Source organism: Lynx canadensis, chromosome C2 (assembly GCF_007474595.2).
Source record: "Lynx canadensis isolate LIC74 chromosome C2, mLynCan4.pri.v2, whole genome shotgun sequence".
Classification (NCBI taxonomy): domain Eukaryota; kingdom Metazoa; phylum Chordata; class Mammalia; order Carnivora; family Felidae; genus Lynx; species Lynx canadensis.
In genome coordinates this window covers 71,800,508-71,816,091 of record NC_044311.2, presented here as the reverse complement: position 1 = coordinate 71,816,091, position 15,584 = coordinate 71,800,508, and the positions used below count along the sequence as shown (strand labels likewise).

Here is a 15,584-nt window from a genome sequence, read left to right as displayed (position 1 = left end):
AAATCACAATTTCTTGGGGTGCCTGGATGGCTCAGTCATTTAAGCACCCAACTTCGGCTCAGGTCATGATGTCACGGTTCATGGCTTCGAGTCCCATGTCGGGCTCTGTGCTGACAGCTCAGAGCCTGGAGCCTGCTTTGGATTCTGTGTCTCCCTCTCTCTCTTTCCCTCCCCCACTCATACTCTGTCCCTATCTCAAAAATAAATAAACATTAAAAAAATTTTTTTAAAAAGATAGCATTCTCTAGGACAGGAAAAGACAGACTGTCCAAAGAGGTTCCTCCTCTTTGGAACATCACAGGGAGAATAAATAAATACACACACACACACACACACACACACACACACACACACACACACGGAAACTATGGTAACCTTCTGACCCATGTGGAGACTCATGGCCACCAAAGGAATTCAGTCTTTCTATTATTAATAGATTAAATGTTGTATAGCTTTCTCTGCTATCCCTCTTCCTCTAGGGACCCATTTTAACTCGTAGGTAGGCAGCCTTCATTTATATTCTTTCTTTAGTACAACTCCATGTTCTCAAAAGCAAAACAAAGGACAAAATCCCCAGCCCAATCAAGAAAAACAACCCCCTCAAAAGAAAGAAAGAAAAAAAGAAACAAAGAAATACTTCCCCAAAAGTTTAAATACTAAAAACACCAACAAAAATCTTTAAACTAATAATTTGAAACAAATATATAAATAATATTTTTTAATCTATGGCAAGTAACAAAAAAATGCCACTCAAATACTAGCTGGGAGGTGAAAATGACATTCCCTAGGCACTTTCACTTTGGTTATTATTAACTAATGAAACAGTTTTGAAGACTTAAAGAGTTTAAGACTCTAATTATTTGAACTTTATTAGAAAATAATAAAATTGCCAGAACTGAACTGATGGCATTGGCTTAGGATTTTGAAATAAGTGAACATCACACAGCACTCTATAGTTCTTGTTAGGCTCATGCCATAATGAGAAATTAATGTTTCCTACCTCCAGTCATTAACTGCTCCAAAGATTTGGTCAGACATGATAGTTATTTTTTACCACAATGATAAAAACAGTTCTGTGAGTAACATATAAGAAATCTAAAAAGGAACTGTGACCCTTTTGGCAATCATGAAGAATTTATAAATGACATGTGACATGTAGTCATAGAAAAAAAAATGTGAAATGGACTCAGGAAAGACCATCCTGAGATGTACTGAGTTGGCACAGGGGTTGGTGGGACAGGCTATTTCACAGCTGCTGTGGGCATCTCCAGAAGCTTCTCCTGCAGCCACCAAGGCATTATAGCTTCTTCTTAGGTAAACTAGTTTCACAACAGAAGAACAAAACACCCTCTCCTGCCTCTATCCTTCCTCAGTCCCTTCCTACCAAGAACCTCATCCTTGCTTTGCCAAATCAATGTGTCCTCCCATAGAGGAAAGTTTTTTATTTGTTTGTTTGTACAGTGATCTGTTTCTTGGTTTGTCTCTGTACCCATGGAAACCCAGAATGGAATTTAATACGGGGCCCATTTTTACTACCCATGCCACCACAATGGCCTAGCTTGCATGGTCCAGGCTTCTTGGAAGAACTAATTCTAAGTTGTGACCTCAAGGTGAGTAGGAGTTTCTCACTGAACAGGTATATCCTTATTGGGGAGAAGGAAACCAGATGATCAGATCACATTGCCATTAAATACTTGAGTCCGCAACCTGCTTGGATTCCATGTGCACTAAGCAATATTCTAAATATAAGTCAGCTCCCCACAGGGAAGGAATGTACTGGTCAAGCCAACATAAACATCCCACTTACAGGCAGTTGTGGTTCTCACTATAAACTAAAAAATAAACACTTTCTTGTGAGTTGAATTAGCCTGGATGAACCCAGCGAATATGGAAATGGGACCCTTGGCAGTGGTACCTTCACCAGGAGGTGGCCACCCTAGACAGGGGGCACCATACCCTCCTAGGCCTCAATGTCCACAAGGCTCATCATCAGACATTAAAGCAAACTTCAGGTATGTTTTCATTAACTTATTTGACTTTAAAATAAATGAGTTATAGTTAGCAATCTATTAAACAGACTTAAAAGAAACTAAAATTGATACATCCGTAAACTAACATGATAATTAGACTAAAAATAATCATTGTGCAACACTGCATAAGGCAAGCAGAAATAAAAACCCTGATCTTTCTTCAAAAAGTGAACATTATTGGGGCGCCTGGGTGACGCAGTCGGTTAAGCGTCCGACTTCAGCCAGGTCGCGATCTTGCGGTCCATGAGTTCGAGCCCCGCGTCGGGCTCTGGGCGGATGGCTCAGAGCCTGGAGCCTGTTTCCGATTCTGTGTCTCCCTCTCTCTCTGCCCCTCGCCCGCTCATGCTCTGTCTCTCTCTGTCCCAAAAATAAATAAACGTTGAAAAAAAAAAAAGTGAACATTATTGCAGGTGAATCAATTCAAGAACCCTCATCACAAGCTATATGATCTACATCGCTGGTTGTCTTATGCCTTCTACGATAGAAACAGAAGTACTTATTCAAATGTTCTCAATTACATGAGAGGAAAAACCCTGAAAGTTGTCCCTCCTCTACGAAAAAAAACAGGGGAACCCATGTGCCTCAGTCAGTTAAGCGTCTAACTCTTGATTTGGGCCCAGGTCATCATCTCCCGGTCAGTGACATTGAGTCCCGAGTAGGGCTCTGTGCTGACAGCACAGAGCCTGCTTGGAATCTCTCTCCCTCTCTCTCTCTCTCTCTCTCTCTCTCTCTCTCTCTCTCTCTGCCCCTCCACCACTTGCATGTGCAGGCACGCATTCTCTCCCAAACATTTTAAAAAAACAAAATAAAACCAAAAAAGCACTTAACTGTGGCAGATAATGAATTAATATTCTTAGTCGCTACAGAGTTTTTTTAAACAAATAAGGAACACCTACACATACACTACTAGAAAATCAACCAACAAAATTCACAAATAGAACTACAAATGGCCAAAATTACTATGAAAAATGTTTAGCCTTACTAGTAATGCAAAAGAAAACAAGATACAAGATTAGCAAAGGTTTTTAAAAGTTGTGAATACTTGGGGCACCTGGGTGGCTCAGTTGGTTAAGCGTCTGACTTCAGCTCAGGTCACGATCTCACGGTTCATGAGTTCAAGCCCCATGACAGGCTCTCAGCTGTCAGCGCAGAGCCTGCTTGGGATCCTCTGTCCTCCTCTCTTTCTGCCCCTCTCCTGCTTGCTCTCTCTCTCTCAAAAATAAATAAACATTTAAAAGAAATTGTGAATACTGAAAGTTGTCAAAGATTGGCTAAAATGAGTATTCTCATACCCTGCTGAGAAATAAATTACTATGACTGTTTAAAAGAAATTCAGCAATTGAAAATGTAAAAGGATCAATCCTTGTCCATAAGAATTTATCCTAAATATATCATTAGACAAACATCCAAAGATTTCCATATATGTAAGGATACTCATCAGAATAGCAAAAAAATTATAACAACTCATAGGAGAATAGTGAAATAATTTATGGAACTATCATAGAATATTTATTGAAGAATATTTAATGACATGAAATATATACATATTTAATGTTAAATAGAGGAAAATAAGGAATAAAATTTTATACACTATGATTCAATTTTTGTAAAAATGTGGGGCAGGGGTTGAGGGTGCTGTTGAGTGTTGTGTAAGAATTGATCAAGGCCTTGGGGCACCTGGGTGGCTGAGTCAGTTAAGCTTCTAACTCTTGATCTTGGCTCAGGTCATGATCTCACAGTTCATGGGCTTGAGCCCCGCATCTGGCTCTGCACTGACAGCACTGAGCCTACTTGGAATTCTCTCTCTCTTCCCTCTCTCTCTGCCCCTCCCCGACTTGTACACTCGTGTTCTCTCCCAAATAGATAAAATTTCTAAAAATGCTAATTAAAAAATTTTAAAGAAAGAATTTATCAAGGCCTTAAAACATGGAAAAAAAAACTAAAAGGAAATACCCAAATTGTTAGAAGTGATTTGCCAAATGGTATTACTAGTGATTTTTATTTACTTCTCTAAGCTTTTCTGTTTTCTAAATATGTTACACTAAATATCTGCTTCTTGTCTAATCAAGGGGCAAATATAAAACATTCCTTCCTCAAGCTGTAAGGAAAAAAGCTTTAGATATACTCTAAATCATAGTTTGAAAGTAAGTGTCATGCGGAAAAAAGGCTTCTGGAAATTTAAAGATGCACAGAGAACAGAATTAACCCCTGCCTTTATTATTAGCATACATTTAAATAGAATTTAATTATTTAAATACTTACATACGAGTTGGTTTATTTAACAAAAGTATTTGGGCATACCATGTGTAAGATTTCATACAGAACCCAAAGATGAGTAAGACAAGAGCTCTGCCCTAAAACAACTGAAATTTGAGAACTAAGCCATGTATACAAATAGTTGTAGTCTTAGGTTGTTCCGAGAACTGGACTTCTAATAACTGGTCTTATCAAAGCACTACAAAAAACAACATAGAAAGAAGACACATCCAAATTATTCTCCCCTTGCAATTTTGCCCATTAGAATTCCTACATTATAAACCCTTCCCTCTGTAGCCCCCTAAAAGGACAATGATGGTTGCCTCATACAGCAGTCATTCAACATAGGGAAGACCTGTAAGAAACTTGCTGTAACCCCCAACCCAACTTCATGTCCTGAATTTCTTCTTCAGATCCTAGAACTCTTAGGATTCAACCTGGCTTGTGGAGAGGTTTATCCATTTGCGGGAGGAAGGTTTGGGACCAGGAATTGGGACTTTTGCAGCTACTTATCTCTAATGAGTTAAACATTAGTCCACTAACTGTGGAAGCAGGAAAATAATCCAAAATGTGCATCAAAAGGTCTTGACATGACTAAACTGTCAGCCCTCAATTATAAAACAAATGAAAAACAAAACCTGTTCGATGGAAAAGGCATGGTAGACAAGAAGTATGCCACATTTGGTGAAAACACCCTAACCAATTAACTCTGAAGCAGGCTAACTCAGTCCTAGAAAGAGAACAGAAGAAAAGACAAATGTCTTTGTACGTCTCTTAAAAAAATCATCTTACCTTAAAATGAAAAAGAAACAGAGACTAAAGCTTGGAAAGATGAAGAAGACTGACCTAGCTGTTGGTCCAGATCTATGCTTAGTAAACGTTTTCAATGACACTTACATGATGGATTCTTATGGCCATTGCTCAGTATTTAAGTTTCTTGTTATTGATCCTGATATGATTTCTCTTTTCCATCACAAAATGGTAGATGGAATTAACTAAACAAAAGTGGCCAAAAATAACACTTGAGAGCATACAGTGTGAGAGCATAAAAACAGCCAACTCTGAAGCTGACAGTACAAGCAGGAACCAAATCCAACCCTTTGCTGCCAGCTGATGTCACACAACAGCCTTTAAAACCCCTCTTCTCCATAATGAACCCATTTGTTCCTGAAACGATACTAACCCCCTAATGAATTCTAGGGCTTCCCTCTACTGTGGTTTGATTATCCCTGTTCACTTCACAGGTCTTGGTTCCTACCCCTGTCCTCTTAACCAAGAGATATATAAAAAGATAATAATAAGAGTGAACAGTAGCAACTAACTTTTATTAAGGCCTTACTGTATGAACTGGGCTAAATACTTTATACACATTAGCCTCCCTCCCCTATGAGGGAGATGCCCTGATCATCCTCAAGATGAGGAAGTTGAAGCTGAGAAGTATTTGAAAACTTGCCCAAGACCTCACAGCTCGTACGAAGCAGAATCAAGATTCAAACGTGAGCTATGTCATGGCCTCCACCCTCCACCCTCCACCCTGGGAATGAAGGCACTGGTTAAATGAAGACGGAGCCACTGCAAGTTCCCCAGGTCAGTAAAGGCACACTCACCTGCCCCGTCAGGAGTGATGGTTCCCAGTTTCACAGCCAGAGGGTAGCCCATGTCTCTGTAATGCTCCAGCGCGTGGCCATTGCCCCCGGAGCTGTCAAAGAACCATTTCCCACACAGCACGGAGCCATCGGTCAGATTCAACCAGAGGTTTTCCCGAAGGTCACACCTGGCACACTTCCAACCACTGAAAAAGTCATTGAAGAGCAGTTGGTATGGCCAGAACTCAGAGCATAGTTAGAAAATTAACATCTAAGAAAACAGAGTGTCTCAAGCTGGGGATCACAGGAAACAGTCAGTGGACAACAGAAACCAGTGCTTCTTTCCTCCTTTTCTCCCTTCAAAATATTAATGTCACCCCTCTCAGAGCAGCAGGACCAATCAGTACCCTGTCTGCCTCCACAATGGGTTTTACCTTAAAAAACTGACATAGAACCTGAGGTTGGGAGGGGAGGTCATTTCCTTAAAATTCCGACGTGAGGGACACTAATAAATAATACGTAAATCTAAGATACTAAGGATCCCATGTATATAAACATGTAAAGTTCTAAAGCATTAGCCACACTTAGTAAAACTAGTTTAAACAAATGCTACTACACAGTAAATCTGTATTAAGTAGAAAGAATGTCAACTTCACTGAAGGTTAAGTGTCGGGTATGTGCTAGGAACCTTCCAGAAGTTTGATCACCTAATTTTCCAGAAGTTTGATCTCCTAATTCTAATAAACACCCTTCCGAATCAGTATTACCAGCCCCATTGTCAAAGGGAGAAACTGAGGCCCAGAAGTAGCCTGTCTTCCCCTAAGACCACACAGAATGGGAATTCAGTACAGGCAGGATTCAACAAGACTAGACACCCTCCTAATCCATCCACTCTTTGTCTCGAGTACCTGCCTCTGAAACACAACAGACCTGATAGGAGATGCTAATGTAGACCAAAGAATATTCCAGCCAAAAATGAGACAACCAAAGACTTTTATAAGTTGGGGTCCCCTAGAAGCAGACTCTGAAACAAAGATCTGAATGTAAATAGCTTGTTTAGGAGGTGATCCCAAGAAGCACTGTAAGAACATAAGACTGGAAAGGTCAGGAAGTCAGTCCAGGCTTGTCAACAAGATGACCATCATGGGCAACTGGAGCTCAGTCCAGTTGGGGAACTCCAGGAGATAGGCCCACTCAAGGGGTAAGGGTCCAGGGTATTTATCCATCCACTCCACAGCCACTGGTTGAGGTTTTGAGGGTTGTTCCAGGAGGATAGGAAGGAACATTAACTCTGTGGCATTTCTTTTTAAATTTTTTTTAATGTTTATTTTTTAGAGAGACAGAGACAGAGCATGAGCAGGGAAGGGGCAGAGAGACAGGGAGACACAGAATCCAAAGCAGGCTCTAGGCTCTGAGCTGTCAGCACAGAGCCTGACACGGGGCTCATACCCACAAACCACAAGATCATGACCTGAGCCAAAGTCGGATGCTTAACCATCTGAGCCACCCAGGCGCCCCAACTCTGTGGCATTTCTAACTGACACATGGCCAGGCCTACCTAGCCTCAAGCAGCCAGAGAAAGCCCTCAAGCAAAGAGTTGCAGGTACCTGCCACTGGAAACCTAGGGGCGAGATGGGCTCAGGGGTATGGGCTCGACATGTTCGGAATCCACAAAGGTAAAGATATTTTTGGAAAGAATTTTGAGCTCATTTTTAATCAAAGGCATCTGGTAAAAATATGTGTAACTGCTAATTCAGAGAAAAGGTAGAAAAGTAAATATTCCTTTGCCCAGTTTTAAGGGGTAAAGTTCCATTTCACTAGCTGATGCTCACCTTGGAGGAATCCTGACTCCATTGTCCAACTGGGTAAGGTTATTGGCATATTTGGATACTGGCAATTCATTTTCCCATGTGTCTGGGTCCTGCTTTCTATATGGAGATTTTGAGCTGAGAACTGCATCACAAGCAATTGTTACCTGTAAGACAAACCCAGGTATCATATGTAAAAACAGTTTGAGAGAACATCAACTTCTAGAAAACAAATTTAAAACTTTATTAATAAATACAGGCTAATCCAAGAAAATTCAAACAGCAGTTGCCATAAAAGCAAGATCCTAGTTAGCTAATTCCAGCACTTTCTCCATGAATCTAGCTAGGTTTAATCCCTAACCTGGCGTGTGCAATATTATTGATAATGACACAAGATAGCAAGAAACCAAATCCAGTTTGTAAACCCAAGCACAGGAGTCAGATTTAACGATTTCTTAGCAAGCTGAGTGAAAAGTATATGGCGAACAATTTACAAGAGTGACATTAGCTACAGGAATGCCTAGGATTTACCCAACTGGTGTGTTTTCCTCCTAACAAATATACACCCAGATATCCAATATCCTCAACTCATCACACAATGGCATGTGGTCAAGGGCATTTGAATGGAATGCAAGCAGCACGGCTCCATTTCTTAATCTGGTGCAAATGTGACCCTGGATGGGGACAGGCCTAGGTATCTCTGTGCCAGATCAGTCGACATCATGAGCAAATCTGTGATGTCCAGCTTGGCACCAACTGACCACAGGGGAAGGGGATGCAAATTCTCTGCTTTCTCCCAAACTGTTATGATCCTGGACACATGCCTTATCACCACATTTGCCATTTACTTAATGCTGTAAAAACTATCTCTAGCTGTCTTTAAAAACATATTCTGGTGGGAATGTTAAATGGTACAGCCACTTTGGCAAACAGTTTGGCAGCTCCTCAAATGGTTAAATATACCTAGGCATCAGATGGTTAAACAGAGTTACCATATAACCTAGCATTCAACTCCTAGGTATGTATCCTAAATAAATGAAAATATGTACCCATACAAAGACTATTGTACACATATGTCACAGAAGTATTATTTATAACATCCAAAAAGCAGAAACAACCCAAATGCCTGTTAATGTTAAGTGGATAAATAAAATATCATATGTCTACACAATGGAAATTCAACAATGAAAAAGAATGGAGTCCTGATACATGCTACAACATGAGTGAATCTTGAAAATATATGTAAGGTTTAAAAAAGGCCAGCCACAAAGAACTATGTACATCGTATGATTCCATTTATATGAAACGTCCAGAACAGGCAGTTCCACAGAGACAGAAAGTAGATTAGTAATTGCCAGAGGCTGGGAGGGATGACAGGTTGAGGGGTGATGGCTGCGGGCTAATGAAAATATTCTACGAGATAGTGGCGATGAATGCCCAACTCTGAATATAATAAAAGCCACTGGATGGTTTTAATGGTTTTTTTTTTTTCAATTTAGGTTTGTATTCTACATCACTAAGATCCCACACAATTAGCTGAACTTCATGCACAGTATTTTCCCCTGAGTGGCCCTAGAATTCATTAAGAGGCAAGGAAGGAAGTTCCCTCAGCTGCCATCCACCCCCACCCAAACCATGAGCAATTCCTATCACTCCTACATGCAAACTCTATTTGGAACCTTCCTCTTCTCAACTTCAACCACACTCCTCTTGTCCCAGCCACTAAGACAGCTCACCCAGACGGCTACACAGCAGCCTCCTTGCAGTTTCCTTTCTCCTACTCCTGCCCCTCTTCTGCATAGCAGCCAGAGCGGTCTGCTGTGAACATCAAATCCTATCCTTCTGTGGCATAAAACTGCAAGGTACTACCAAGTGATGACACAGTCAGGAATAAGGAAGAGGTCTCTGCCTTCAAAAAAATTCATACTCAGGGGCACCTGGGTGGCGCAGTCGGTTAAGCGTCCGACTTCAGCCAGGTCACAATCTCGCGGTCCGTGAGTTCGAGCCCCGCGTCAGGCTCTGGGCTGATGGCTCAGAGCCTGGAGCCTGTTTCCGATTCTGTGTCTCCCTCTCTCTCTGCCCCTCGCCCGTTCATGCTCTGTCTCTCTCTGTCCCAAAAATAAATAAACGTTGAAAAAAAAAATTTAAAAAAAAAAAAAAAAATTCATACTCCGGGGCGCCTGGGTGGCTCAGTTGGTTAAGCGTCCAACTCTTGATTCCGGTTCACAGTTCCTGAGATCGAGTCTCACATCAGGCTCTGTGCTGACAGCATGGAGCCTGCTTGGGATTCTCTCCCTCTCTCTCTGCCCCTCCCTGGCTCATATGGGCTTGCTCTCTCTCTCACTCTCATTCTCTCTCTCTCTCAAAATAAATAAACATTTTTTTAAAAAAAGCTTATACTCCATTACACGTCAGGCATCCATAAATATATCTAAACCTATTAAAGAGATATTCCTGGGGCACCTGGTGGCTGTGTCAGTTAAGCGTCGGACTTTGGCTCAGGTCATGATCTCACGGTTCGTGAGTTCAAACCCCGCACTGGGCTCTGTGCTGACAGCTCGGAGCCTGGAGCCTGCTTCCGATTCTGTGTCTCCCTCTCTCTCTGCCCCTCCCCCCCCCCATGCTCTGTCTCTCTCTGTCTTTCTCTGTCTCTCTCTCACTCAAAAATAAACATTAAAGAAAAAATTTAAGAGATATTCCCATTCATCTCTCACTACAAACACTTTTATACATACAATTAGTCTTTTCTTTCAATTATCAAAATTCATCTCCCACTTCATTCCAGGAATGACCCTAGAAAACAGGGCTGAGGTCACCATAAACCCCCTTCCTCATTCTATGGGTTTGGACTGCCTTAACACTTCTGTGCTGCCTTAGCACTTCTAACTACACATCCGAATCTTTTTAGTCTGGTCTGTTATTACAATCTCTTTGTTGCTTCAACGACTACCTCAATCCCTTCCCTGTCCTCCTCTGAATCTTCTCCACCCCATTAGATCTTTTTAAAGTGCTCTGGTTTGCAATGCACAATAATGTTGACCAAGATTTGACTATAATATTTTCTCTTTTCTTTGAATACGCTTCTTGGTGACATTCAACAAAATTTCCTTAAACTTCTGGGCCACTATAAAATACTGATCTAGTGTTTTCAGAGTATCATCTGAAATCACTTAGTGACCGTTTGTATGGATCACAGCTGAAGATCAGAATCCATTATCCTGTAATTATACTATGAATTATCTTTCTCTGGTTCCCTGGATTTGTTGTCCAGAGTGAAGAGAAAGAACGTGATACTAGTCCTGGCTCCATCCCAGGTCTCCATAGGCTTCAAATTCAGTAGTGTTCTGGAACTGACTCAAACTGGCTTACAAAATTGATTGTTAAATTTTAAGAAATTCTGCAAGATGGTTGTTAAGCACAGCCATTAGTTTTGTAATTAAATTACAAAAACTTACAATTAAGTAAAATACATTTTTAAAAGGTAACAAATATTCAAAACTCTTCACTTCCTGTTCTACTATAACTTCCGATCTTCCGTGTGCTCTTGAGGTTATTTACATCTACGTTAGTGACTGGTGGAAATTCTGTTTAATGGTATGCTACTGCGCATTCTCTTTTCAACACTGCATTCAGAGACATCATGTTAGCCTGAAATTAGCCATGGTGGGAATATTTACACCATGGAAATCATCAAACACTACAAAGCAGGGCTTTTCCCCCAGGGAGCTGGTTGCTAAATATTTACAAGCACACCACTGCTTGAGTTCCTGATATCTAAAATGCGGCATTGGATTTCAGGCTGTAAGATCCCTACTGAGCTTCAAATGCTATGTGTCTGTGAACTCTGCATCACTGAGAGGTGGTTTAACTGTCCGGGACCATCCAAGGAGTTCCTATCTTAAACGCAATTTTTTCTGTGCTGAGAAGCTCAAAAGATGAAGCAAGAGTCATCTGGTTGGGTGATTTTGAGCTCAATAATGTTTGTAATTTAAAAGCTTAAAAAGAGAATATCAAACACCAAATATGTAGCAGAAGCATAAAAAGAAAATACAGGAACTAGGTTTAAATAAATAAATAAATAAATCCTATTATATAAATAAATCCTATTATTTTACCATCAGATAAATACAGGTGTTTCCTTCAATCTCTCCACCCCAACTTCCAAATAATCCTCCCTCTCCCCTTTTTTAAAAATTATTTTTAAGTATTTCTTAATTCTAAAAGATTCTGTGTTAAAAATTATAACATTTATTGTTGGATTCAGATTCCTATGACACTTCAATTTTAACTAAAAGTATTCACACTTCAAATTATATTGTGAATACAGGAATAATTAAAAAATACTTAAAGGCTCTTTCATCAACTTTTTTCACACAGACTTTTCCTTCTTAAGTGAGTGAGATTAAAGTATATTGTGAATATAAGAATAATTAAAAAACACTTAAAGGCTCTTTTATCAACTTTTTTCACACAGACTTTTCCTTCATAAGTGAGTGAGAGAAAAACTATTTCTCATGACATTTATTCACAATGTGCTTCTTTCTTTCTTTTCCAACAGCAGACATAAGAGTTTTATTAAACAAGGGCAGGCAGTAAGTACTCTCAGTATCATGGAGATACAAGCTTTAGTATATAATTTCAGGTAATGGGACGAGGTAAGACCATTTTGCCCACTCATATTTTATCCTTGGTAACAGCCACATGAGTCAACACAGGGAACTGGAGAAAGGAGAGGTAATTTAATTCTCTGTGCACTGCTAAACACTTTGCACTTAGCACTAAAAAGGATAGGTCACATATAATTAAAGGAAAGAACTACAATAGGTAAATACACAACATTTTCATTTCTGTGGTCTTGTATTTAGGGATAAAGTAGGTCAGGGGCAAAAGAGGTTGTATGGTAGAAACCTGGTCCCTAATGACATGGGAACCCCAAGCACAAACACCCTCCCCCTCCTGGCAGAGGCAAGTGAGCAGGTGGCTGTGGACACAGAGTCACACAATGTCCTGAAGATTCCGGGACCTAAACACCTGGCTTTTGTTCTGGAGTGTGAGGAGGGGAAAAAAAAGAACTAGCATACCTAAACTCAACTGACCCTGACCCCACTACTACTGGTGGCCAGGCTCTGACAATTCAGGGTATGCACGGATTGGAAAAGAGGAAAAGAAAGGGAAGAGAACAAAGCAGAGAAGGATGGGGTGAGGGAGACAGTACAGGAAAGCACAGGAAACACAGTTGCGTCCTTGTAGGAGCTCCACGCCCCTTCACAGCCTCAAACTAAAACAGAACCTGGCTTCCTCATAACTGCTCAGGAAGATGAAAGTCATTCCACAAAAAAAAAAAAAAAAAAAAAAAAGGGAAGGGAAGAGAAGAGAAATCCACCACTAAATCTAAATGTTAAAACCTAGAAAGTAATCTTAGTCCTCATGAGGAACAAAACTTTCAAGGAGTCTCACATTACCACAGAGCTCCCGCAGACTTGTGATTTGTAAACGTTTGGTTATTTTTATAATCGTGTTGCGGTTGTTTTGGCAGAGGAGTCCTTATTTCTCCCCCAAACAAAATCTCACACAGAGGGCTAACATGCAGAAGATATAAAAATATAGCCACTCCTCTCATGAGAAGACACCCCTCTCCAGCAGCCCCTGCATATCTCAGGGGCACAGTGTGAAAATCTAAGCAACAGACTGTGAACTACAAGCAGCAAGAAGCCAGCTCGCCTGGCGGAGGCCAGCCCACCTTGATGGGGAGACAGGGGACCAGCTCACGGAGCAGGAGTGGGGAGCCAGGCCACCTGGGGGGAGGCCAACCCAATGTTTGTACAGCACCGGGAGTAACACGCAGCAAAGGGTATCTGGCCCAACACTACTGAGACCTCACCCTGCAAGACCCTTTCACAGAGAAGAAGCAGTATGCTCATGATCGTGCTCATTCTCCTCTTCTCTCATTCAACCCTCCTTCCCCACCTCCACATGCACACACACCGCACACGCACACACACCTGACACAGAGAGTCACGCGCATCTAGCTAGCAGCCGTGCACACTCACTGACCAGGGCTGGTAACTCCTCAATATTTGGTAGTGCTATTTCATAGTGGTCTGGGAATATAACAAGTTTGGCTTCATCTTCATATTCATAATCGTCGCTATTTAAATCGTCATCAGTATCTAGATCTGAGGAGAAAACAAAAACAAAGAACAAGAAGTGAAGAGAAAACATTCTACACCAAGGCAGCACTCACTGGGAAAGCCAGAAATCCACAGCAGTGACAAACAAAGGTCATGACATTTACGATTCCCTCCTCTGACAACCATCCATCTGCCCCAAACCAGGAGTAAATGTAGGTCTACCATCTTTCCTAAGTTGTGAATACTTACTAATAAGTGACAGATGTATAAAGACTGAGTCCTATCATACAGCTTTACAATTAAAATAGATACACGTGCTAGATATTCAATTCTTAAAGATTTTTAAAGGAATAAATTGTTAATTATGATTTGCCGGGTACCAGACTCCTGATTGCATAAGAATGGGTTGGAATGTCTTTTGTAACACTGTAAGATGGAAGAAAGCACAGGATTTCAGAAGTGATAACCCAAGGTTCAATCCCAGCTCCAAAATTTAATGTAACTTTGAGCAAGTCACAAACTCTCTAAACCTTAGTTTCCTCACGTGTAGAATGGAGATAACAGCTCTTACCTCACACAGTTTATACAAGGGTATGTAAGAAATTGTAGACAAGAGATCAGGCACATAACGGGTAGTCAATGAATGAGGGCTATTTTTTAAAAATAAAATGTCAACCTCCCTCTCTCTGTCTCCATCTCTCTCTCTGTCCCCTTCCCCCTCTAGTTGTTATTAAAATACTGCATTGTAAACCAGAGGGGAAAACTCCATAATATAACTAGTCCTGTTGTCCTCAGGCTGTGCAGAATTTCCAGTAAGAAAACTGAGCTCCTCTAGCCTGTTATTTATCAAGTCATCACCTATCTGCTTGGCTAATCTCTGCTAAAGGTTAGGTGAAGGCTCAAGGAAATGTCTTGTCACAGTATTTCCTTGGACATTTCAGCCTTACATTCACATGGATGCCAGGATCCCAGATCATGTTTGTATATTTAGATGTTTGGAACTATGGTGACAAAGAGCGATTGAGCCATATTCCACTCACACCACACATAAACAGGTACACAAACATGGGTCTATAGATAGGAAGAAGTTATTTTCCCAGACGAAGCAGCTGCCTGAGAACCAAAGGATCTAGGTTCTGTTATTACCTTCTTGTTTGCCTCCAATCACAAACTTAGTATCTTTTTGTATACAGCGCTGCTCCTGAATTCTCAAAAGGAAGGCAGTGTTAAGCGGAAAATGAGATACAGGGAAACACAGTCTCAATAATTTTTAATAAAAGGTCCAAATACTAAGAATCAGAAATATCAAAATAAAGAAATAACCAACATTATTAGATAGCTATAAGAGTTCAAGTTGACAAAAAGCAATGTCAAAGATGATTCTAAGAATTTAAGAAGTCACTAAAGGCGTTATTTGCTAGATGGAATGATGCCCAATTCATGAATCATTTAATAAAAGCAATTAGATTTTCAAATTTTTTTTTAAAGTCACTAAAGGCATTTATTTAAAGGAAATGATTCACAGACATTCTACATGTAATAAAAATTCGGATGCCCCAATATCTATAATTTTAAAAATTAGAACCTAAATGTTCAATGAGAATGGTGTTGAACCCAACAGAATATTATTTAAATATTTATTTAGACTATGTAGAAACATGGAAATATTTATCCTATGGCAATGTTAAAAATACAAAATTCATCTTCATGGTAATGACAACTTTGTAAAAGTTATGCCCACAGACAAGCAATAGAAGGAAACCTGAACAAATG

The 15,584-nt window shown here is 40.4% G+C and overlaps 1 protein-coding gene across 1 annotated transcript in view; it reads right to left on the bottom strand.

Annotated features, from left to right (window-relative positions):
* USP13 (ubiquitin specific peptidase 13) overlaps positions 1 to 15,584 on the bottom strand; it is a 120,375-nt gene that overhangs the window by 61,280 nt on the left and 43,511 nt on the right. Inside the window, exons 4-6 of the mRNA XM_030328910.1 lie at positions 13,735 to 13,856; positions 7,705 to 7,847; positions 5,894 to 6,078 (exon numbers count right to left, since the gene is read on the bottom strand). Coding sequence (XP_030184770.1) covers positions 5,894 to 6,078; positions 7,705 to 7,847; positions 13,735 to 13,856 — 450 coding nt within the window. The remainder of the gene's footprint in view (positions 1 to 5,893; positions 6,079 to 7,704; positions 7,848 to 13,734; positions 13,857 to 15,584) is intronic.